Raw genomic sequence first — 26,289 nt, 5'->3', positions numbered from 1 at the left:
GCCTAACCCCTAACCCAGATATCTGTCCCCCAACCCCCTACGGCTAGAGCTAATTACACTTTCCGTGGTACTGTTTCCATCTCTTGTGAACCTTTATTCTAGCTCACCCTATACTCAGGGAAGCCACGGTTTCCTCCCATCCTTCCCCACCACAGATCCAGCGACGCAAGGGCAGTCCTGACACACTCATCTTCTCCATTGCTCACGACAAAGCTTTGTCCATTATCTTCAAAGTCTCTACTACTGTGGCCAGTCCTCCCCAGTGGCATGGTCTGTACTCATCTCTAGCCAGTCTCAGCCTCCCTGCCTGGCCCTCTCCCATCCGGCCTCCACATTGTCCAGGAGACAATCACCTTCAGAGCAGATCTAATTAGGTCTCGTCCCCTTCAAGGACTTGGCCCAGGCTTCAGTCCAGACTCTCTTAGTGGATTTATACGGACCTTCCAACTCGACCCACGGGACCTTGGATTCACACTAGCCCCCCCTCCACCCCTGCACTCCGGCCCCCTGGACCCCTAATCAGCCATGCTCTTTCCATCCATTCTTTGTTTTGTGTGTGCTTTTCCCTCAGCCTGCAATGCTCTTCACCTTAGGGTCTGATTTTTAAACCTCTAATCAGCTTTCAAGTTCTTTCTCAAAATCATTTCCTTGAGGAAGGTGTCTCTGTCCAGCCCCTCCTTGCAGCATCTGGGGCCGTCCTCAGCTTCCTGATGGCTCATCACAGGCACAGTTACAACCCCGATGTCTCTGGTACCGGACTGAGAGCACCTGGAGGGCAGGAAACACCGTGCACAGTGCCTGGCATACAGTAGGTGTTTAATAAATGCTTCTTTGATGGTATACAGTGGGTATTCAATACATACTCCTTTAATGAGCTAGAGATTCACTTGGGTTTCAGGAAAAAAATGTTTTTATCAATTACCATAACTATTTTAACTTTTATAATCCAAAGCTCTATAATCTTTTCCTTTCTGTCCTCATCCACAGCTCTTTGGGAAAATCTTTAGAGTGATAGGAAATCTAAATTTTCCTCTGTTATAACAGGGCACCACAGATCTTTTTTCTATTTTATTCCTATGTTTTTTTTATATATCAATGGTCGCTGCAATATTCGTAGGGGTCAGCCACTTGGCCTTTAGAGAAACGATGGCCTGGTTTGACTTCTGTGAGAGGCTGAGCCAGGGACCTATCTTCAAGGCACTGTGAGGTCAGTGCACTCTGTTTGTCGAGAGCCTGGCACATGTGGGGTCTCCACGCCCCGGCCATTATCCTGGCCAGTCAGTTACTGAGGACCACTCTCAGCCTGGCGCACCCGCTACCTTCAGGGCAGCCACCCCGGGTCTCAACTGTTCCCTAACGAGGCCCGAGAACCTGCCGGGCACCTGGGAGCGGCCTTCTTCTCAGCTTCAGGCAATGCTGTCCTTGTGCTCAGTAGGGCTGGGATTTCCTGACCCATGCAGTGCTGTCTTCTCACTGCTTGGGAGGTAGAACTTGCCCACTATTTAAACCTGCTGGTCCTGCTTCTTCTCTGTTTGTACAGTTGGAGAAAAGGCAGATTCCTAAGGGAAGCTCAAGTGAACCAGGGCCCAGGAAGACCCTGTACCATGTTCCCTATGAAGATTAAGGAAGAATCATCTCAACCCTATACCTCCCTCACTCCTTACCTTCCAGGAACTCTCTTTCTATCTGAACACTGTGGTCTTCCTGCAGAGATGTGCATAAATCTTGGAAGGGGCAAAGGGACCCAGGTAAAGGGAAGCTGAGTTTCGGAAGGCTTTGCTGTTGACTCTCTGCGGGTTCAGAGAGGTCACTAGACTGACAGCTGTTGCTTGGAGAGCTAGACCCATCAGGAAGGGGATCTTCAACCAGCTTCTGTTCCACCGGGGAAGCAGACACAGTCACGTGTGCTCCTTCTTGTTGCTTCTCGCGGCTTCCAGAAAATACTTTTGTTTCTACTAAAAATAAAATGAGAATCGTGCTCAAAACATCTGAGGAGCCCGCATCTCACGTGTTGACTTCTGCACGCCACGCTCTCCCAGAGACAGGCAGATGGGCTGCAGTGCTGCCTCAAGGGGACAGGCGTCATTGATGCCGACGTGCATGTGCTCACCCAGCAACGACATGTGGTCACCAGTTCTGGCCAGACGTCCCCGGGGTTCACTCGGGAGCCCCTCTACATGCACTGCTCTCATGCACGTGGCTCTGAAGAGACCGTGCTCCCTGGTACCCTTAGGAGCTCAAAAGACCTTCCAGACAGTAGATAATCGAATGGGTGGTTTAGCACATTGACTCTGGGGGAAGATACCTTGGGTTCAAATCCCCCCTCCACCACTTATATGCTATCTGGCCTCATCTATAAAATTGAGATAATACTATAACAAGGTAATAATGCTAAATATTATATGTTTAATTTTGATATATTTATTTTTATAATCAATTTACCTATTTAAATAATAAGTAATATATTTATGGAATGTATATAATCATTTTATATGATAAACAATGTAAGCATATTATTAATATAAACACTAAATGTTAAAATCAAGGTAATACTATAAGAAAATAATGATCCAGCTAAGGGGTTTAGCACAGTACCTGATACACAGTAAACATTTAATAAACGTTCATTATCATTATTATTCCAGAAACAATGCTGCCGGGTTACGTCCTATGGCAAGCGCAGATGCAGGATGTAATTTATCAGCTGTCTGTGCTCACCTCTACTAAAGCAGTGGGTCTACAAGGTGTACAGCGTGTTGCTTGTCGCCACATTGTAATATCAAAGGTCTGGAGATCACCTTCTGCTCACCAGCAGGAGACTGTTAAGTAAATTACAGCACTTCCCTGCTTTGCAGCAGTGAAAAAGAATAAGACACGTGTTCCTGGGTAGAGGGGGAATCACCTCTAAGATTCATTATCAAGTGAACAGAGTGTGGACAGTGTGCCAGATCTGCTTCCCCAGTCAGTGCTTATCTGCTCAGAACATCTTTGGAAGGACCCCAAAGACCCTGGGAACTGGATTGTCTTGGGAGAGGGCAACTCAGGACCAGGAACTGGGGGCGGGAGAGAGACTTGCTTTTCACACTTTGCCTGTGTTGTACTCTTTGCTTTTGCTTTCTTTCTTTTTCTTTTGGAATACTCTATAAAGTTTTAAAAGTTATTCACTTTAAACACGGCAGTGACTCTTGACCAGGTGTCATCTCCTCCCTATGCTGAGGTCACCTAAGGGGAGACAGGCACCGCTGCCGGTGGGGGTGGGATGCATCCAGACCTCCCGCGTACGGGGGGCAGAAAAAGGGTCCTGGGAACCACTGGAATAATCGAGATTCTTGGAAGATTCTCATCATATTTTCTGAGATGTCTTGTACACAAAAAGGAAATGAGCCCATGACTACCAGGCACTGATTAGAGTGGTGACTTCTCTTAAAATGTCAGTTGTCTGCAATTCCTTCCAGCCTCTCTGTCCCTGGGTCCTGGCATCCCAGCCAGTGAGGACAGGCTGAGTGTGGTGAGGCCGGCAGGGTAGTGGGAAGAGATGGAACACAGACGGTCCCCTCGCTGGGCGTCCTGGCTGTGGGACCTGAGGCAGGAGGGCCAACAAGAGGGTGGACCCAGCATTCCGATTCCCACAAACAAACAAACAAAATGAAGGTAAAGTACCCCCCCTGGGTCCCTGTGCCTGTATGTGAAAGTCCCCCCAAATGGTGGTTGTTACAGACCTTATCATTTGGAGAGGGATATGGTCTCCTATGGAAAAGTTGGGCTTTGCTAATTTGTACAGAAAAATCTTTCCAACCATGTATTTCAAAAGCCGTCAATTCTGTTTAAGTATAAAATAGCATAAGCAAAAAAAGTCCTAAAAGAGTTCTTCTTTTCTCCGTTGCTTCCTTTTATTAGAGGTTCTTTTAAAGAATCAAAAACCAAAGTAATTATCAGTGATGCAGTCCCAGTCTACTAGTTCCATCCTGACATTAGACTCTTTACATAAATGGATTATTTATAGACTCATGGAGAGCTAACTATCTATCTGCTACCTATTTATTAATTATCTAACTTTCTATCTGGTTTAATGTAAATTCTTGCAGGAATGATTCTACGCAAGACAGATGTTCCAGTTGTGACTTGAAAGAGTTAAAACAAAGCCTCCAAAGTAGAATGTAGCTGGTGAACTGGGGAAAAGAAAAACACGCAGTCAAAGAAAAACTTTCCTGACAACTTATCGATCAGGGCTTTTTGTGGGTTCTGAGAAGTGCAATCATCAGCCGTGAAATGATCCCCAGGCAGAGCCTTTGCCAGGCAACATGGTCGTTTTCTTCCCCACACACTCTGCATGCAGGTTGTACTTCGAGTTCTCTATTCATGGCTCAGATTTTAAACTACATCGCTCCCGTGAAGACCCGTCACCTCCACAGGCTCTGCCCGTCTTAGGAGAAGGTGAATCACGCAGCAGCCTCTAGCAGAGGTTTCTATTTCTTGGACTGAAACTCAGAGCCTGATCCCTGGGGCTGATGCTTGGAGGGGCTGGGGTCCCGCAGGTTTCCTTTCAACAGCCACAACCCCCATTCCCTTCTCTAAAACGCGATACCCACTGGGTTGATATTCTATAGCTCAACTACTCGCTAGCTAAGCTACTCAACTAGCTCCAGCAAACTCACCTACTCAGAGCTGAGCTAGGCTCTAGGACGTAAACCAAAACCAACCAAAAGATCTGCCCGACAGTCATGAATTCCCTCTATTAAACTCTCATCTTTGACTCAGAGACGAGCTCCTTGGACCATTACACCGTGCTTCTCTGTGCTCCTCCAAAGCTCATTTTTTTGTTGTGAAATGTATTATATTTGTAATAAAAGATATTAGAGCACCTATGAGCCTCCTAGATTAAGAGGCAGAACTTTCCTTGGGCTTCAGCTTTCCTATCTGAGCCCCTTCTGGATCATACTCACCCAGACAGAACCACTTGCCTGATTTTGTGTTGCCTGACTCACTGCTTTTGTCTATAACGTTCCCACCTACGTAACGATCCATAAACAATATATTTTCAGTACCAAAAATCTGAATAGCAAAAGCACAAAGCCAGCTGTTTTAAGGTAAAGACATCACTGTATCCATCAGGGAAAGAGCTTCCAGGAGAGAGCTCAGCGTCTCAGGGCCACTGCTTCCCTGAGACTTGATGGGGTGTGACTCTGGGGAAGACAGTGGTGAGCCGTGAATGAGGCCTGAAAACAAGGGGCTGACCACGGGCAGGGCGTCAGGCAGGGCTGGCGGGCAGCAGTACAATCAGGGCGGTGGGCTGTGCTGGATTTTCCGTTCCTGACCTCACCGTGTCCAACTGCAGACCTCAGGGCGAAGTTCCAGCAGGGCGCTTCTCTGCGCTGAAATGTGGGCCCTGAGCTGCCCCAAGTGCAGGGCAGGGAGGGGAGAATGGAGACCTCACCGACACAGCATCAGGACCAGCCAAGAAGGGATTGAATCTGGGGCCAGGCAAGGGCACCACCAGCACATGCAGATCCTCAGTACAAAATGAGGAAAAGCTCCCGAGCCTCAAGACAAGGTGCCTCCACGGGCCAGAAAGTGTCATAATGAGCCCATTTGATAGAAAAAGACCCTTCACTGCTTCTTTCCAAATACTGAGGTGATACATAATCTTCCGTGTTCTCAGACGAGCCCCACACTGTCACACAATTCTAATAACTGTGGCAATTCGGGCTCACGATAGGGAACGAGCAAGTGGGGGGCGGTTGCTAAGCCGCAGACCCTCACAGTCACCAGACTCTGTCAGTGGAATCGCAAAGGATGAGCGGGAAAACCATAAAAACCACGCACAGTCCCAGAGAGCACAGCTGTGTGGGGACCCTTGACAGCCCAAGGCAGGTAACTAACATAGGGGACACATATTAGAGCCATTTATCTCCAAGTTAGCTTAGAGTTGTTACAGGTGTTTTGGTGTCAAAACTGAAACCAGCTCTCTAGAAAGATCTTCTCTTAGGGTTTGGGTCTCAGCTCCATACACCTTCCTGCCTTCTAACACCGGCCAATCAACCAAAGAGACGTTTCCAAGCAAAGTGGGCTTCCTTGAATCCAAGGCCACATTTTCTCCCACATTTTAATGTTTCAGGAAGTTATATTTTCTCCCCTCAAACGCTAGACCATCTTACAACAGACTGTCTTAGAAATAACAGTAACTGAAGCTTGTGTTGATATTTCTGGGTCATCGATAAAAATACCAGTTTCTAAATGCAACTACGGTGGGTCTCAGGCTCTCCTAAAAATCTGATGTTTACTTGCCACTACCCTGAGTGGCCCCAGACTTCCCTCCACCCATCATCACCTTTTTAAAGCTCCTGCATCTACATTTTATGTATAGCTTACCTATCTGATCTTCCTGCCTCACCTGTGGGCTTTCCTCCAGCAAACCCCATAACTGTGCATCTCACTGGAAATCAAAGAAGTGAGCTGGAGAGGACTGTGTATCCATCAAGTGGAAAGCCACTCTGAACAGCGCCCGGGGGTGAATCGCAGACCCCCTCACTTTAGGCAGGATTTTGCTGTCCCCAATTTTGACACAGGGACACGGGAGGCTGCTGCTGAGGGGAAAGGCAAGATATTCTCTGGTCAATACATGCTAATTTGTGGACACAGATATCGCTAAAGAGGAAGGAAAAGGCGGTAACCCTGGGTACTCAAAACACACATAATTTCTCCAGCAGGTGAAATTCTCTCCCCTTTTAACAGGAGAGAAATCCTCAAACTACCTGCAATTACAGTACACAGAAGATGACATAAAAGAGTCTGTTGATGACCCATAGAGAAACAACCAACAGAGAAAGCAAACGACAAGCTTTTACAATGGACAAGGCTGGTGGGTACTTTCTCTGCTTTTTAACTGGTCAAGGCTTCATCTTCTGGCAGCAGATGAAAACTTGATTTCCTCATGGAAAGAGGTGTCCATTTGGTACCCTGCCTCCCACCCGATCTAGACTTCTGTTTAAAATCAGCCAATAATTGTTTCAGCATATTTCTGTTAAATTTCTACACAGAGATGTTGCAGCCCAGGCAGGGTGTCAGAAAGGGGGGAAAGAGGCAGCAGCAAATGAGATAAACGGCTCCTGGCACAGAGGAGAGGATCGGATCGGGAAGAGAAGCTGTGTTTGGGAAACTGCATGTCCCAAAGCCCATCCACTCGGCCGGAGCAGAGCTGGAGCTGGCGCCTTCAGGACGAGAAGTAGTCAGGGGAACAGACAGCAACTTGAAGATCAGACAGCAAGGACGAAGGGGCGTCCAAAGGCAGCGGGGCCAGCGGAAACACACGAGCGAGTCCTTTCCTTTCCAGGAAACGAGACTTCCTGTCCATATGAGCCCTTCCTAGACAGTAAACAGGTTTCTTCTGCTGTAAGCAGTAACTATTTCTCCCTAAAGAAGGAGACCTAAGTGGGGAGGGGCGACGGCCAAGAAATAAAACCAACTTGGGAAAAGTGGTGGCAGTAGCTCCAGACCTCTAAAAGGAGCCTTCCCTTTTTGGAACCTGGAGCAGATAGGGGTGGTGGGGGGTGCCGACAACTGTTGTTAAGATGTCAACACAGTGTTAGGACAAAATAGGCAAGCCCCGGCATTGGAAAAACCCTGTATTCAGAGGGAAAAGGGGGAAGATGCAGTGTGTTCATTGTTATTGTTCTAGGGTCAAGTTTCAAGATACCATGTGGGTTAAAGCCACCGTAGAGAACTGTATGGAGGTTCCTTAGAAACTAAAAACAGTTACCATATGATCCTGCAATACACACACACACACACACACACACACACACACACACACAGATACCATGTGGGTTAAAGCCACTGTGGAGAACTGTATGGAGGTTCCTTAAAAACTAAAAACAGCTACCATATGATCCTGCAATACACACACACACACACACACACACACACACACACACACACACACACACACACAGAATGGAATACTACTCGGCCATGAAAAAGGAAGGAAAAGCCATTTGGCAGCAACATGGGTGGACCTGGAGATTATCATACTAAGTGAAGTAAATCAGAGAAAGAAAAATATTATATAATATCGCTTATATGTGGAATCTAAAAAGAAAGATACAAATGAACTTACTGACAAAACAGAAAGAGACCCACAGACATAGAAAACAAACTTATGGTTACCAAAAGGGAAAGGGGGAAAGGTGTAAATTAGGAGTTTGGGATTAACGTGTACACACTACTATACATAAAATAGATAACTAACAAGGACCTACTGTACAGCACAGGGAACTCTACTCGATATTTTGTAATAGCCTATAAGGGAAAGGAATCTGAGATATATATATATATATATATATATATATATATATCTGAATCACTGCACCTGAAACTAACACAGCATTGTAAATCAACTATACTTCAATTTAAAAAAAAGGATAATACGTGGGGAGTTTGCACACAGCTTTCATGTACAGTAAAGGATCATTCATGCATTGAGAATATCTAGAATGGACACTGAGAAACTGGACGGAGCTCTTTTTCCAATTATGTCATTATCCTACAGTTTTAAGACTGTAGAACAAAAATCTCAAAACATACAAACAAATATTTGCAAGGCAAAAATAAAACCCACACATACATACACACATGCACACATGAAAACACACACAAACCTGCCTGTTTTCTAATAAATGAATTACCTGGACTTTCTTGCAGGCGATAAGAGACACAAGTCCCAGTCAATGATTAGATCACACCTTTCTACCTGACACCAAGGAAACAGAGTCCCAAAGTATCAGCTGTCCCATAATCCTTCATCCCAAAGCATGACTCAGATTCCTGAAGCACGGAAAACACATTTTAAGCTTTTCTCAAAACTTGCTGCTAGTTCCCAAAAGTGACGATTTGAGGTGATAATTTTTTTCAGTAAGGCGTATTTCCTTTTAAAAAACATTTTGTAAATTATAAAAGCAATTAATTATCACTGTCAAATTTGAAATATTAAAAAAATAAAAATCATTGACAATCTGTCACTCACAAAAATGTTCACAGTGGTTTTCTTTGGGAGGTATAGCACATTTCTAGTGGAGTAATGCACGGCTGTTTCCCCCTTTCATTTCCATCTTGGGTATAGCTTATAACTAGACAGGACCACCCTGCGCCATAGCAGTGGTACACAAAAGCACAGGTTCATTATCATACTGTTATCTGGGAGATTTATTGCCGTTGATGGGCACCTTTCCATTCTGTTTAATAATTCTGTCAGGCTTTCATCTCTCCTCCTCCTCTGGCTTTTCCTGGGTGCTCTGAGAATTACCAAGCAGGTTATGCTACACGGTAAAAACTGATAAAAAAAATCAAACCGATCTGCCAGGGGTCAAAGGGAGCAGCAGAGAAGAATCTTAGTTAAGGCTCCTGCAGAGTGAAATGCCCGCTCAGAGCCAGGTCTCATCCCAGAATCACCTGTGTGTGTGTGCGTGTGTGTGCGTGTGCGTGCCTGTGTGCGTGCGTGTGTGTGTGTGTCTATTACCTGCTCTTTCAAAGAAATTGCTTGACCTCTTTATCTTCAATTCAACAGCTCTCCACTGAGTACCTACTATATACCAGGCACTGATATAGAATGCTTGGGATGCAGCAGGAAAAACAGTAAAATTCCCGATCTCACGTCAAGGACTGCTTGCTCCAGCCCCTCCTACAGCCAATGACCATCATTTCCATCCAGCTCCCAACCAATGACATCACCTCCACTCCTACGGCCAATGACCATCACCTCCACTCCTACTCCCCTCCCAACCAATGACATCACCTCCACTCCTATAACCAGTACCATCACCTCCACTCCAGTCCCCACTCCTACAGCCACATTCCATACCTGAAATATACCCATACCCAGAGCTGCTTCTCCCCTGAACCAGTAACTTAAAACCTCCTACTCTCTGACGAGATCCAACAACTCTTTCAGCTCACAGAATGCCCTCTCCATGCCTTTAACATCATCACTGAAGACCTTAAATCCCCACCACCTCTGGTAGACTCGGCTGGTTGCCTACTCAATATCCGTTCTTATCTTTTTTCTTAACTTAGAGAATCCTCGTTTTGTCCAAGATGATAACGGGCCCGGCTAAAAAATCACACTTTGCTGTGGTGTGCTACTGCTCCAACCAGTGAGATAAAAGCAGAAGTCCTTTGGGAGAACTTCCGGGAGGGTCTCAAGAGGGGATGTTCAGCTGGTATTCACTGTGGATGTGGACGTGATGGCTGGAGTCCTGGCAACTATTCTACAAGCATCATGACGAGGGTCATACCTGAAGGAAAGTGGAGCAGAAAGCAGAGGCGTGAGCCCCTGAGGACACTGTGGGCCTGCCATACCTGCCCAGATTGCCCACCCCTAGATATCTTTTTTTAAAAACTGAAGTACAGTTGATTTACAATGTTGTATTAGTTTCAGGTGTACAACACAGTGATTCAGTTATACACATGTATACATATACATATTCATATATATATACTCTTTTTCAGAGTCTTTTCCCTTATAGGTTATTACAAAATATTTAGTATAGTTCCCTGTGCTATATAGCAGGTCCTTGTTTGCCCACCCCTGGATTTCTTTTATAACAAAAATAAACCCTTACATTTTCAAGCCACTGCTTTTTGGATGTGTTGTTACTCAAAACTAAATGCAAGTCGTAATTGATCTGACCCTACCTATCAAGGTATGGGTCTGGATCGGCCAGGTTAGCGGTAGCATGCATCAGAATCACAGGGAGGCCTTGTTGAAATCCACTATCCAGGGCAGCCCAGCTCCAGCGCTTCCAACTCAGTAGACATGAAGTAGAGCCCAGAAATGGGCATTTCTGAGTTCCCAGGTGGTGGTCCTGAGGCTGCTATTCCAGGAGCCACACTTTGAGAACTACTAAGTTAGGTTACAATGCGGTAAAGAAACAAAGAACGAAAACATTTTTGTGGCTCAGTACCTGGCTACTAAAAATGTGGTCTATGAACGTCACCACCAACCACACCTGGGACTTTGTTAGAGACGCAGAGCCTCAGCCCTCACCTCTGACCTACTGAATCAGAATCTTCCCTGGAGCCCCTTACCAGGTGGGCTCAGCACAAGTTACACCCCCAGAGCCAGCCCAAGGGGCTCTGCTCATCACAGAGGCTCATGGAGGCTCCAGCTGGGCCTCTGCTTCTGTGACCCCTGAGAGAAAGGGCACAGACTGTCTGCACTGGCCCATCAGGGCTTCCACTCCCAAGTCCACCGATAGCTCAGTTTCACTGGCCACAGCAGACTGTCAAAGTGGAGGGATGTGCAGTCCTGCCACGCACCACAAGGAGAGCACGAATGTGGAAGAACAGTCTTAAAGACTCCAGACCAGCCCTCCAGCTTCCCAGCCTCTCTTATCCCTTCAGCTGCTCTCAGACTAGGGACGAAGGACATTCAAAAAGGTACAAGTACAGGGCTTCCCTGGTGACGCAGTGGTTGAGAGTCCGCCTGCCGATGCAGGGGGCACGGGTTCGTGCCCCAGTCCGGGAAGATCCCACATGCCGCGGAGCGGCTGGGCCCGTGAGCCATGGCCGCTGGGCCTGTGCGTCCGGAGCCTGTGCTCCGCAACGGGAGAGGCCACAACAGTGAGAGGCCCGCGTACCGCAAAAAAAAAAAAAACAAAGAAAAAAAAGTACAAGTACAAAGGGAGAGAGAAATTAGGAGTTCGGGATGAACAGATACACACTATAATATATAAAATAGGTAAACAACAGGGACCTACTGTATAGCACAGGGAACTATGCTCAATATCTTGTAATAACCGATCATGGAAAAGAATCTGAAAAAGAATATATATATAACTGAACTGCTTTGCTGTACACTTGAAACCAACACAACATTGTAAACTAACTACAATTTTAAAAAGGTACCAGTGGAAATGTAATGACTAGAACGAAGATCCAAACCTTCTTAAAAACTAGGAAAAAATTATAAATACAAAGCAATGAACACACATGTTAGAGATGAAGAGATATAGCAAATATAACCAAACAAATTATGCATTTATGACAAAGTTGGCACCAGACATCAGTCTTTCCATGAATACAAATGGACTTAACTCGCTTATTAAAAGAAAATGCCTTTCACTGCAGCTTGCAGGGCAGGGAACTTTGGCAATGCCCAGCAGAATCCCATGTGAACTTACTTTTCAGCCCAGAAATGCCTCCGCTAGGAATCCACTCTAGTGGGCTCCCAAGATGGTCCACAGACCTGGCCTGCATCGGTGGCCAGTTTGCTCTGGTCCTCTGTCGGCAAACAAGCCAAGGGCAAAAGGCACAGATCTAAGGACGAGGGCTCAGTCCCCTGGGGAATAATGGCCCTACCACAGAATCAACAGACGTCACTTGGACAGACCAGGCGTAGAACCGCCAAACAGCTAATTCTGGCTCCCGCACCGAACTGAGGGTGTCGTCGCCTGTTCTGAGAAGTCCAAATGACCGAACGATGAATGAAGCCGCTGTGTGGGAGCTGACTAATGGAACCCAGAGGGGTCTTCTAGTCCATGAACATGTCAAAGTGATGTAGAAAAGGCTCACTTGAAAGCCAAAGGGCAGCAAAACACAAAATGTGTTAGTATCTGTAATGAGACTAACCCTTCCAGGCAGTTCAGGGAGGCCTCCGGCTAAACCAGCAATTGAGGGCTCATCCATAGTAGCTTACGGCCAGATGAAAGCCGTGATCCCCTTGGGCTGATCTGACGTAAGCCCCTGGGCGGTCCACACACAGGCACATCCTGACATTCCCACATTTTAGAGCAACACCCCACGACGGCTTCCACGCTCGGAGGCTAAATGTTGCCGTATCACAACGCAGCCCCCAGCGTGGGCACGGCTGTCATCCTTGTTTGGACTGCCTGTTTTCTGGCCATCATTTGAATATACACTGCATTTCCCCTTCTTTTCAAAACTGAGTAGAAAACGGGCCTATGAATCTGCTTGGGACTCATTTAATATAATTAAGATGAAGATAGAAATCATCAGGTGTTAGAAGAAGCAAATCTTTAACCTGAACTCAGCGGTCGCTGGACGTAAGCCAGAAACTGGTTGATTCCGTGCTGAGTTGTGAAGGAAATGAACAAAATTAATGAGCCAATTTGAAGTGTTTAAAATGATCAGAGTCTGGGCCCAGAGAGTGAGCTACAAAATCAGGGACTTTAGAATACTGTTGAGGGCTCTGATCCCAGAATTCCCTTTCTCAAAGCGTTTTCCTGTACACAGTCAATTTCCACGTGTGGTTTCAGGACTCTGGCTGTAAAGAATCCCCTATTTCTTTGCTTTGTGGTGCTGGGCCAGGAAGAGAGGCGATTGCCTGACATACAATACTTCCACTTCCCGCCTTCCCAGGTCAGGCGGGCTCCTCCCTCCAACCCCAGCCAGACCCTCATTTCCACTCCAGGATCTGGAAACCCCATTTGGAGAAGATATAAATACCTCCGAGGGTTCCATGTCAGAAAAGGAAGTGAATTCCAAGGCTGTGGGATTCCCGTGGAAAAGGCTCTGGGTTCTCCTTCTCAGCGCTATTGCCACCCGCTGGAAGCACTTCCTTGCCGGGCTGACGGCATTCTTCTGGTTTTCTCCGATGCTTTTTACAAACCTCAATCATGTCAACCCAAACTCAGCTGGAAACATGTGGCCCCGTGTGCATCTTCTTCTAAGAATGCTGCACCCTTTGAAGAACTATTTTTGAAAATCAGAATTGGAGAGACTCCCCAAGGCCTCTGCAGAGAAGCACAGGCCACGTGAAAATAGTAACAAAGAATAAATCAAGCGGCCAAGAGAGCCTGAATCAGAGCCTGCCAGGACGCAGTCTATACACAGAGGATGAGACCCTGAGGCCAGCTGGTTTTCTCTGTCTCCATCTCCCGAGACTATGAGGCGTGTACAGCACATGTTCTTTCGTTCCCCACCCCCTCCCCCAAAGGCCATCATCTCTCTATGAAATAAACAGGTGGCGTTGCACCCAACAAGTGCCCACTCTCCAATCCCTCGGGTTTCACGTGGACTTCCTCACTTATTTACTTCTCGTCAGAAGGAACAAAACATATTTAGTTTATGGGCTTGTCCCAAGAAGCCACTTAGGTATGGAGAAACGGGAAGATATTGAATTGTTTCTAATTGCTACAGTGAGTATGTGTGTCTGGCAGAAGCATCTCCCTTACATCCGAAAGAGGGGAGGGATTTCTTTGCAAAAATAAACGTATCACCTTACTGAAAAATCATTATTTTGGAGGAAAGTGGAGGAGGCAGAATCACAAAAAATTACAAGCTCCTTCTGAACCAGTATCTAATACACGAGCCTGGGGAACGGAGAGAGGCCCCATGTATTTTTATTCTTTCTAGCTGTCTCATATTGGCTAGAATAGGAAATCGCTTTCTTGTGACATTTTTAAGTGCTCAGTTAATACAGCTGAGTGTTGTTTTATATGAACCGGCACCTCTGGCAGTGAATTATACAGAATGATGGTAGGATGTGCACTCTTTTTCCCATACCAAAACTCCCTCCCATTGTTTTTCTTTTTTTTTGGTCAGAATACCTGACTTATTCTTGATCTCAAAGCAGTAAGAAAAAAGGATAGTGGATTGGTTTTCACTGGGCTTTAAAACTTCTGAACACCCCAAACAAGATTTCCACAACTTCTCTTAGGAAGGTGGGTCACTGCATTTCACACTCTCTGGTTCTGTCCAGTTCCCTCCCGTCCTTGGAGCCACTCTGTTTCTCCTGGTGCCTTTCAAAGGACTCTTTGGGGTCACGCTGTGCGCTAAGTACAGCATCCCTTAAAAGTGACTTTCCAGGCAGTTGGTCTTTAGGCTGCATTGCATCTTGTTGATTTAAGAAAATGTTTTTTTAAAATGGTCATTGTTAACATCCGTACATCTTAGCGTTAGGAAAAGCAGGGTGAGGGGTACAAGGAAACTCTGTGCTACCTTTGCACTGTAAGTTGAAAATTACCTCAAACTTAAACTTTTTAAAAATAGTCATTTGTGATACGTTAAAAAAAAGCTTCACAGAGTACCAGTTTTCAGATAGTTGAAAGTCACTTCCCAGTTACTCCGTTCTGGGACTCGCTATCTCTGTATTTGTTGATTCACCAAAAACGGCACAGACGTGTTTGTAAAACCCTGCGCCACACTTACTAAAACATCCTGATGCATCTCAGCAGGGTTTACAGTTTCCGTCAATTTGTTGGTGAGCAGAGATGGGTCATCAGCTACTTGGAATCCCACCAAGGTCGGGTCCATTTACCTGGTATCTGCATGATCCCTCAGCGAGGGAGGGTCACCAATCTGCCCAGGATGTCAAGTTTGTACCGAGATGTCATCTCAGAAAGATGGAAGACATTTGGAACGCAAATGATGGAAAGAATTCAGAATACACACCAGAAACCTGGAGCTCTGCTCCCTCCTGGTTCTGCCTCCCACTAACCAGTGATGGTGCACAGGTCAGCCCGTCCATCTGGCCTCAAGTTACTCATCTATACAATGGGATGATAACCATCCTGCTCTGTGAGAACACAGGACAATGTGAAAACTCAGAAAGAATAATGCATTGGGCAAAGGTGAGCCTTCATTATAGTTTACGCAGCCCTAAGGTGCTCCATGTCTAAGGCACAGCCTTAAAAATATGACCCATAAGGGATACAGATAGACTTTATCCTTTCTTTCAAATTTAGGAACAGTATACACACAAGGAGGCATAGATAGGCAGGAAGACAGTTTGTTCAGTCTTTGACCCATGTCCTACCCCCATGCCCGAAGTCTATTTCCTGCCCATTCTGCCAACTTACTGGATGAAGGCCAGTGAAGGTCAATGTGGGTTAGGTTTGGGGCCATCTTATATAGTGGGATGACAGCTGTCCTTTGAGTGGGACAAACCGAGCCATCCTCCTGGCCCTGCAGGACCGCTGGGGGAGGGGTCTCTGCTCTCCAGCCCCAGAGGCCTTGGTCTGTCCCTTGACTGTGCCAGGGCCCCTCCTTGTGTCATGCAGCGGCTTTTCTGCTGGGGAGCAAGGAAGAGGGAAGGATGTGGAGCCACCTGCAGGGAGATCAGAGGCCCTCGGGTGAACTTCAAATGCAAAAATGAGCCTGAAGCGGGGAACACCAGCCCCTGCCTCTTCCGCATTTTTCCTTTAACCCTTCTCACCTCCAAAGATGCCCTGACCACTTCAGTCAGATTTAAAGGGATGCAAATATCTGCACTGGGGTGGGGGAAGTGGAGAGGAACACACAGTGAGATTCATAACAGACCTCTGCCCAGCCCCAGGCCCCTGACAGCAACCAACACAGTCAACCCTGCATAGAAACAGAATTTCTTGGCAAAGTCCAGTCTTAAGCTCTAGGGTCACATACGTAAGCTCCAGAATTAGGGAAGAGAATGTAGTGAGAAGGAGGTTCAATCAGCAATGGATGGGTTTCCCAATAAGGACAGCAGATCCCACCCTGCCCAGGGCTGGAGGGCTTCAGGTGGGCCAGAGAAGACTCTCTGGGTGCTGAGCTCCCAAGAGACCCTGACAGTTCAATTCCAACACATCCCCAGTGGGGTCTGACTTGGGTGGACCCGCCCCCAAGGACACAGCTGACAATGGGCAGCACAGACAGTCCTCACTGTGGCCACCAGCCTGCTGTTATTTACACACTCAGGGATGATTCCTTTCCTCCATGAAGAGGCCTTTCTCCCATTAAGATTAATAGGAGTCATGTGGCTGAAATGAAGGCATTTCATTTTCCAGATTTTCTAAAAGTAAAATGTGGTGATGGAAAACATATGTATTGTTTCTATTTGGGATTGTAAAAACACAAACCAAAGGAACCAGGGAGATTCATGGCCCAAGCCTTCTCGATTATCACAGCAGATAAGGTTACTCGTCATTAAGTAGGTTTAGGTGTGGGGCGATCTGAAGTCCTGGCTCAATTTGTTATATGAGCACAGTTTAAGTAATGCTTTTTTTCTTTTATCCCGTGAAAAATACATCCCGTCTTTTCTTTGATGACCAGGATACCAAAAGGGTTTTTTTTAGTAGACTATGGAATGGTCATATGTTATGGTTCAAAATAAAAGGTGTATTCCAGAAAAGTTTACTGTAAAGAAAATGACTAAAAAGGGAATTTTATTTTCCTAATGACTTTCATGATTTGCTTATAATTATGTATAGTAAGGATTTTAAAATTACCTCTTGGATATGAAATAAAAAATCACAGTTAAAAACACCAACATCCCTTTGTAGTTACACGGTTAAAGCAAAGGTGGTGATAAAAATGTCAATGGCATTCAAAATAACAACAGCACCATGGGCCAAACTCAAAACTTAGCAACAGTGAGAATGGACTTCTGGTCTGCCTTGTCTCACATAAGCATAGTATTTTCTAAAAATTGGGTAAATTTTCTTAATCTTCTATTGGCATTAACATTTCTGATTTCCATCTAGAAGCATTTCACTGTTTGTTTTACTTTTTCCATCACTTGAATTTACGGGCATCTTTAAGCATGGCCACACCTCAGTGCAGAATTTGGTCCAGTGCTTAGAACCTATAGACACATCCAGTCTGTCTGGCAATGAAGGTTTCTCCCAGGGACCTGTGAACATACGGCGGTCTACTCACCACCTCATACATTTGAAAATGACTAAGCAGGACCTGAGCTAAGCACCCTGTCCCTTAATTCAGTGTCTTATTTATGCCCAAATCTAGGCATTACCTTGATTCCCTCCCTCCTTCCTCTCCGCATGGAATCCATCAGCAAGCCCTGCTAAGTCTACCCACCTAGAACGTACCTGGACCACTCACACTTCTCCATCTCCACTCACACCACTCACCTGGCTGGCTTTCCTGCTCTGCTGACTGTCCTGCTTCCACCTAAGACCTTGAGAGACTGTAAAGTCAAATCATGGCAACCCTGGGCTCAAATCCCTCCCATGGCTTTTCCATCACACCTAAAATAAATCACAAACTCTTCCCCACAGTGATCTGCTCACCTCCCCGAGCTCACATGGCCCCTCCCCTGGCCCCTCTGCCCTCTGCTTCCCACCTCCCCACCTCAGCCCCACTGGCTTTCGTCTTGTCCCTTGAATGTACCATCTCCATTCTTTATCACATCAAGGGCTTCTCACCAGTCATTCCTCTTGTCTAAAATGCTCATCCCCTCTACCTTCACAAGAGGGACTCCTCATCAAGTAGATCTCGGCTGAAATGTCACTTACTCAGAGATGCCTTCCCCGACCACCCCAAAAAGCCAACAAGTAGCCAACTCAATCACATCACCTGATTCTAATGCTCTGCAAAAGCTGTATCCCCACCGGAAACTTCTCACGTTAATGCCTCTATTTGTTGTCCATCTCTAGCCACTCAACAGTGAGCTCCACTGTTGAGCAGGGACCTTGCTTTGCTTACTGCAGTACCCAGATGATACCTGGCAAACTCAGTAAACATCTCTCAGGGGACACATCATCATTTAACTGATGGCTCCTGTCTTCGCAAGCTTTTAGCAGGTAATAGGAGATAATGAAGAGATACAGAATCCCCACCCGGAAGCATCATCGGGGCATTTTGACGGTTTCTTAGGGGTGAATATTAACTTAATAATTCACGAGTCTTCCTTAGGTACCTCCTATGATCAAGCACCCTATTACGAGCTAGGGGTATGATCTGAGCAAAGAGATGTGGCTACGGGGCCCACAGAGTGGGCAAGTTGGAGAACTGGTGACAGGAGGATAAACGCCTTAAACTTGGGGATAATTCCATCCTCATTCTTATAACAAAAACATTATTTTAGAGGAGGCTGAGTTCTCTCAATTTCAATGGCCTCAAGGAAAGGAAACATTGAAACTAAGCCTAATTCCTGAACGGCACAGCCATTTCTGTACTCTTCTGGCCCTTTGTTTTTCTAAATCATTCACCCTGCCCAGGAGGGTTTGGAAACCTTGCTTGTCTTAACTGGGCTACCATATTGTCAGGGGCTGCACATCCATTTAGCAAAAAGGACAAGCGGGGAGGGGAGAATGTTGGGTCGTGGGCATCCCAGCCAAATGGAGACTGGACATTAGCAAAAATTCAGAGGTACAGATCCCATTATAACCATTTCACCGTGGACATCAGTTCGTGCCCTTTTCTTTTCCAAAACTTTCATAACTGAGTGGCAAACCTGACCAATTCCAACTTCACATTCTCTCCTTGCATGCTATCTTAGCAAAAGCACAGATGGATAGAAAATTAGACAAAAGCCAGGTGGAGAGAAGAGGGGAGATAGAGAAGCAAAGAGCTCAATTACACTTTGACTGAAATCACTTACTTCCTAAACAGCTAGTGGTTGTCGCTATAACTTTTCCCTGGATTTGAAATTACACATTTTTCATTTCCGACACGACCACCAGACTAGCCACGTGAGGGCGATTTTCAGGAAGGAAGCAGCAGGTCAGCTTTCCAGGCCATGCAGACCAGACAGCAAACCCTGATGTGTCACTGGGGAGACAAAGATGGTCAGACTTTGTCTGAGATTAGAAGGTCGGGAGGCGCATTTCCTCGCAAGAAAAACGAATCCAAATTTTAAAGGGAAGTTTCTCTGCTGGAGAAGGAGTTAAGGAACAAGTTTGCTTTGGGCGACCCTTAATTTTAAGTTTCCCGCACCTGTGACATTAGGCACTCTTGCTGAATAATAGGCAAGAGGCAACATTCAGAAATTCAGTGCATCTTAAGGTTACCGTCTGGAAGACATTGCTGGCCGAAGCAACACAACACGAGACACTTAAATGGTTTATACCCCAACGAAGCTGTTATTAAGTAAATCTTTTAAAAAGCAAGACCGTTCACCCTGTTGATAGGCATGTAGCCGGCAGGTTTTGCACAAGGCCAGGACAGCTGGGAGTTGCACGGTATTAAATTAAGCGCACTTCATGCTTGGCAGGTGGAGCCTCAGTGAAATGTGCTCTTGAACACTTAGCATTCTGGTCTTTGCTAGTCTTTTGACTTGTAGTCTGATTTCTTTCGGTTGAGTAACTAATTCAACTCAGCTGTAAAGACCAGGTTTTGTGCTTTAAGTTCTATAATGTAATTAACGATTCACATCCAATTACATCATGTTAAAAATCCTTTTCCAATCTTTTCTCTACTAATCCTGGGCGCGGTGCCTGTGTGCTGACTGGATCAATGCTCAGGAGAAAAGCAGAAAGCTCATTGGCAAGCACAGAACTGAGCCTGCCGTGATCGTTGATATTTTAGTCTAGTCCAAGTCGTCTGAAAATACACGCCTGCTTTCAGCTTGTGATTTGAGACCACCAGATGCCTTTCTGTAAGGAAAGCCTAAGAATATAGGACTATATCTTCAGAATGAGGTTTTCACATTAGCTCCGAGAACATGGCTTTCATACCAATCACTTCGTTTCTTGGAGCCCTGGAGAGCGCCACGATGCCCCTGAAGGAGGCCTGAAATCTTTGCTGTGCATCACCCTCTGTGCTGGGTCCTGAACCTCTCTATTACCGTATCCTGTTTGCAGTGCGTCAAGCCTCCAGGGATCCAAATATACATTCTATCTGTCATTCTCCAGGATGTCCTGCATGTCTGTAACTGCCATGGGCTCCATCGCACGAATGGCACCTTCTCCCTGGAATTCACCAGTTCGCTCACTGGAAACCAGTCCCCCTCGCTCTGCAGGCTCAGCATAGAATCTGGATTTTATCCCATCAGCCTGACTTCGACTCACTGTGCGTTTCTATCTCTCTCATTAGCCTGTGTGTAACTTGGGACAGAGAATGTTCTTTTTCTCTTCCCTGTGTTACCAGTAGTGCAGAGCACAGTAGTTCTGTTTTCAACAAAACTTTAAAATGTGTTAAAGTTACATTCCAGGTCTCTCCACATACCTGCCAATTCCCTCTAGATCCATCATTATTTTCTGTTGTCACAACAGCTCCAATTCTCTAGAGACAAAGAAGTCAGAACTCGGTAGTGGGAATGTCAGATGAAGTTCAAAATGACTTAGGGCTCAGGATGAAGTGGCCCAAAAGGGGCAGGCTAATCATTGAGGTCCCTAGTGACATAAAATAGTACATTAAAGACTCCTAGGAAAAACCCTAACACTCAAAGAGCTGAAGGGAAGATAGAAGATAATTTCCAAAGCAGGAAATATACACGGCCAATAAACAAACCAATACAGTTGACCCTGTAATACGGGGGTTAGGAGCACTGACTTCAAAAATCTGCCAATAACTTCACAGTCAGCTCTCCATATACGGCGTTCCACATACACAGATTCAACCAACTGCAGACCGTGTAGTACCGTGGTATTTACTATGGAAAAAGTCTGCGTATAAGTGGACCCACGCAGTTCAGACCTGTGTTGTTTAAGGGTCGACTGGAATTCTGTCTTACCTGCAATTTGAAATTAAACAAGAAGAAGATACTTTCACCTATCAAATTAGCAAAGGGTAAAGATATACGTACTCAATTCTAGAGAGAATATAAGGAGACAGAAGCTCTCCTACGGTGCCACTGGTGGCACACACTGACTGCTGCAACATTTCTGTAAAGCAACTGGCAATACAGAATCAAAGGCCTTAGATCATTTACCCAACAATTCTCCTTCCAGGAATACAGCTTAAGAACACAATCAGAGTGTGGTCAAAACTGTACACACAGAGATATACATTAAGTATTATTTATAGTGGTGAAAATTAGGAAACAAGCTAGATGCCCAACATCAATGGTTTAAAAATTTATATCGCCACGTGATCTACATGTTAGACAGTTATCTCATACGTTTGCAGAGAAATTTTAGTAATTCATACCTTGATAAAAACTATGATGATGTTAGAAAAAGCTTAGTAATGTCAACAACAATAAAACTTAAAGAACAGACATCATGTGTCTACTTGTATGAAGGAAGAGGCATTCAATACCGGAAAATTAGTATTGTAATGATGACCATTAAATTAATCTACAGATTTAATTTTTGAAACCCCCCTAAAATCCTAAAATTACTTTTTTTTTATGGATGGCCAACTTAACAAAATTCTACTAGAAAAAAACATAAATGAATGAGATCTTTTATTTTGTGTAATATGGTACATTAGATAGATAGCCAAAAACCCTTATGCTACAAAACAACTTAAAACCTTGGGCATAAATATAAATATATATTTTACCTGTAGAGCTCAGCTTGTAGAAAAGTAAAGAAACCCTTCAGAGCTTAAGAAGAACTCAAGTGGAGAACAAATCCAGTTGCCCTAAAGGCAACTGCTGATTTACGGTCATCTGGAGCTTTGGATTTGAGGACAAAGAGAGTGAAGGAGACAAAACCTGGCCCCTGAGAATGTGGGACTGGACACCACTGCATAGACGCTCAATTCATAATCACAGGCTCAGGGACAAATTCACACAACTTGCCTAATGTGAGCAACTACGAGCTGAAAAGGTAGCGTCATGTGAGCCCACCTGAGAGCATGGAAGTCTCTGAAGGAACTTGTCCTCTATCTAGGACTCAGAGAATTTCCACAGATAGAGTTCCAACGAGCATGAGTTCAGAATTGCAGCAGCAATATGTATGAAACAGAAATCACAACTCATCCAAGGGAAAACCACCATATAAGCAAGACTGTAGAATCAGACCCACAGATACCCTAGATATCAGAAATACCAGCTACAGGACATAAAATAATGGTATGTTTCAAGGAATAAAAGAATTAACCAAAATTATGAAGAACAAGAGACTACAAAACTCACCAGAGTGATTTCAAAAAGAATAAAACACACTCCTAAAAATAAATTTAAAAAAATACAGCAATTGAGACTTAAAACTCTGATGAATGTAGGTATAGCTGAAAGTAGAATGAGTGAAGTAGAATACAAACCTAAAAAAGTTTACTGAACGTGTCACAGAGAGTCAAACAGAAAGTGTGAAAGACAGGCAAGGAGAAAGGAGGATGGAATGGGACAGTAGGAAATACATCCGATCAGAATTGAAAGGAGATAATAGAACAAATGAAGGAGAGGAAATAAAGAAATGGCTGGGAAATTTCCAGAACTATGAGAAAGAACCATCAGATTCATGAAACACAATTCTGAAAATAACCAAAAAGAAACCCATATCTAGGAACACCATAACGAAGCATAACACCAAACACAAGGAGACCTTAAAAACAGCTCAAAGAAAAGGTAGGCAGGTATGATGATTAGACTTATAGTTGCCTTCTCTATAGCAACAGCAGATGTCTAAGGCACTGGGATAATATTTTCAAAGGACTGAGGGGAAATAATTGTAAACATAGAATTGTATACCTTGCAGTCTTCCTTCAAGAACACAGTGAAATGAAGGTGTTTTTAGAATTCCCACCTTTCCCAACTCCCAAACAAACCTGGGAGAGTTCACCACCAAAAGTCCCTTCACTTGATGCATCACCAAAAGGAACATCTAAAACATGTACTTTAGAAAGACGAAAACTGCTATCAACAGTGAAGACCTAACATTCATAAAGAAATGGAGAGCACAAAAATGGAAAACATAAGGTAAATCTAAACACTGATTTTATAAAAGTAACAGTCAATTTGGAGGAATCACAGAAACAAAACAAGATAAAACCAAAACATATAATAGCAGTAATGTATCTTGAGTGATCGCAGCTAAAGAGCTCTAATAAGTTGTTTGAGACATGACTAAAAATACTGATCACCTTTTGGCTTTGTTAAGTTCACATGTTAAGCAGTGACTGAAATGATAAAAATAAATAGTATAACTTCCAACTAGCAGAGGAAAAAATAGAAGGAGAAAAAATTAATTGAATACAAGGCTATTAAAAAGATAGAAAGGTAGGACAAATAGAAAACCTAAATAATATGACAGAAGTAAATCCATATATATCAATAATAAAAATGAGTATAAATGGTCTAGATTTCCTAGTTAAAATAAATACATAAGATAGCTGACAAAATTTTGCAAAAACAAACAAACAAACCAAAAAAGAAGAATGGTTGTAATCTAATCTTTTCCTGTCAGATATTAAAGCTTACTATGAAGCTATAATTTTTAAAAAGTGATATTGTAGTATATACAGAAAATATCTGGAACTGAATGAAAATTAAAAAATACATTTCAAAATTAGGAGGAAATTTATATCTTGAACTAATTATACAAAAGCATTTGACATGAGCATTTGGTCTAAGCTTCCCCCTTAAGCTAAAAAAATTAAAAAGAAGAAGAAGAGGAGGAAATTTAGGAAAGAGTAAATAGAAACATGGAAATAATAAAGCTAAAAGCAGAATCAATGTAATAGAAAATCAACAAACAATAGAGAAAAATCAATGGAACAAAACCTAGATCTTTGCGGAAAAAAATCAATAAAATGGATAAAGCTCTAGCTAGACTGATAAAAAGAGAAGACACAAATTACCAGTATCAGGAATGAAAGTGGGGACATCACTACACATCCCAGGATAATAAGAAAATATTATGAGCAACTTTACGGCAATAATTTCAACAACTTTGACGAAATTCCTTGAAAGAAGGTAAATTTGCAAATTACCAGACTCAAGAAGTTGTAGCAACCCTGACTAGTCATATAGCAATTTTAAAAAATTGAATTCATAATTAAAGCTTTCCCTAAAGGAAAACTTCAAGCCAACATGACTTCACTGGTGATTTCTATAAAACACTCAAGAAATAATGTTAATCTTCCAAAATCTTTTTCAGAAAGAGAACACTTCCCAGTTTATTATATAAAGCTGGTATTTTCCTGATATCAAAACCAAAAACGTTTCAAAAGGAAAATGACATGCCAACATTCCTAAAGAACATGGATGAAAAAAAAATCCCTAAAAAGATTAGCAAATAGAATCCAGCAATATGTTTATTTTTTAAAAGTATAATGCATCATGACTAAATAGATTTTAACCTAGAAATAGTTAATTTAACATATGAAAATCCATGTAATTCCCCATACTTATAAAATGAAGGAGAAAAACTCTATTATTATCCCGATAGATGCATTAAAAGTATTTCAGTATTCAACATCCGTGCATGATAAAAGCTTTCACCACGTTAGGAATAGAAACAAACAACAAAAGAATCTGAACATAAATTGGCAAAGGATTTGAATAGACACTTCTCCAAAGAAGATACACACATGGTCAATATGCACATAAAAAGATGTTCAACATCATTAGGGAATCATTAGGGAAATGCAAATCAAAACCACAATGAGATACCACTTTACACCCATTAGGATGGTTATTATAGAAAAAAGAAACCAGAAAATAACAAGTGTTGGCAAGGATGTGGAGAAACTGGCAGCCTTGTGAGAATGTGAAATGGTGCAACTGTTGTGGAAAACAGTATGGAGGTCCCTCAGAAAATTAAGCATAGAATTATACATTATCCAGCAATTCTACTTCTGGGTAGATACCCAAAAGAATTAAAATCAGGAACAAACATTTTTACACCTATGTTCATAGCAGCGTTATTCACAACTGCCAAAAGGTGGAAGCAATCCAAGTGTCCATCAACAGATGAATGGGATAAACACAGTGTGGCATTATCCGTACAACAGAATATTATTCAGCCTTAACAAAGACAGAAATTCTGAGACATGAGACAACATGGATAAACCCTGAGGACATTATGCTAAGTGAAATAAGCCATCATAAAAGGACAAATACCGTATTATTCTTACATATGGTGCCTAGAATAGGCAAATTCATAGAAGCAAAGTAGAATGGTGGTTACCAAGGACTGCGGAGTAGGGGGATGTAATTAATGGTTAATGGGTACGGAGTTTCATTTTTGCAAGATGAAAACATTTCTGTGGATGAATGGTTGTGACGGTTGCAAAACAAAGTGAATATACTTAATGCCACAGAACTGAGCACAGAAAGATGATTAAGGTGGCAAATGCCATGTTATGTAGGTTTTATCAGAATGAAAAAAGAAAGAGAATAAATTAGGAATAGAAGGAACCTGGTAGATGAAATCTATGTATGTATGTATGTGTCTATCTATCTATCTCTGTTAAGTCCTTAGAGCTAACCAGGGAATAAGTCAAAGATGCCCACTTTCATCACTTCTATTCAACATTCTACTGTGTCTTACCTGGTGCAATAAGGCAAGAAAAAAAACAAATTAAAGGAATCAAGATGGAAAAAGAATAAGTAAAACTTTGTCCATACATAATATTATCGAGTATATAGAAAATCCTAAGGAATCTACAAACAAAAAACCACTACTACAATTAAGTGCTTTTAGCAAGGTTGTAGGATTCAAGGTCACTATACAGATATCAATTATCTAT

General features: G+C 43.6%; 1 protein-coding gene across 3 annotated transcripts in view; it reads right to left on the bottom strand.

The window, feature by feature from the left end:
- Positions 1-26,289, bottom strand: part of C16H10orf90 (chromosome 16 C10orf90 homolog) — a 231,691-nt gene that overhangs the window by 30,675 nt on the left and 174,727 nt on the right. For 2 of the 3 annotated variants that reach the window (XM_065894516.1, XM_065894517.1), the window contains one exon: positions 1,665-1,955. The exons of the other annotated variant lie outside the window; for it this stretch is intronic. In XM_065894516.1, the coding sequence (XP_065750588.1) occupies positions 1,665-1,955 (291 nt within the window). The remainder of the gene's footprint in view (positions 1-1,664; positions 1,956-26,289) is intronic. 3 annotated transcript variants of the gene reach the window in all.

This window comes from Phocoena phocoena, chromosome 16, assembly GCF_963924675.1.
Source record: "Phocoena phocoena chromosome 16, mPhoPho1.1, whole genome shotgun sequence".
Classification (NCBI taxonomy): Eukaryota; Metazoa; Chordata; class Mammalia; order Artiodactyla; family Phocoenidae; genus Phocoena; species Phocoena phocoena.
The sequence above is the reverse complement of the archived record's forward strand: the minus strand, read 5'-3'. Positions and strand labels throughout refer to the sequence as shown.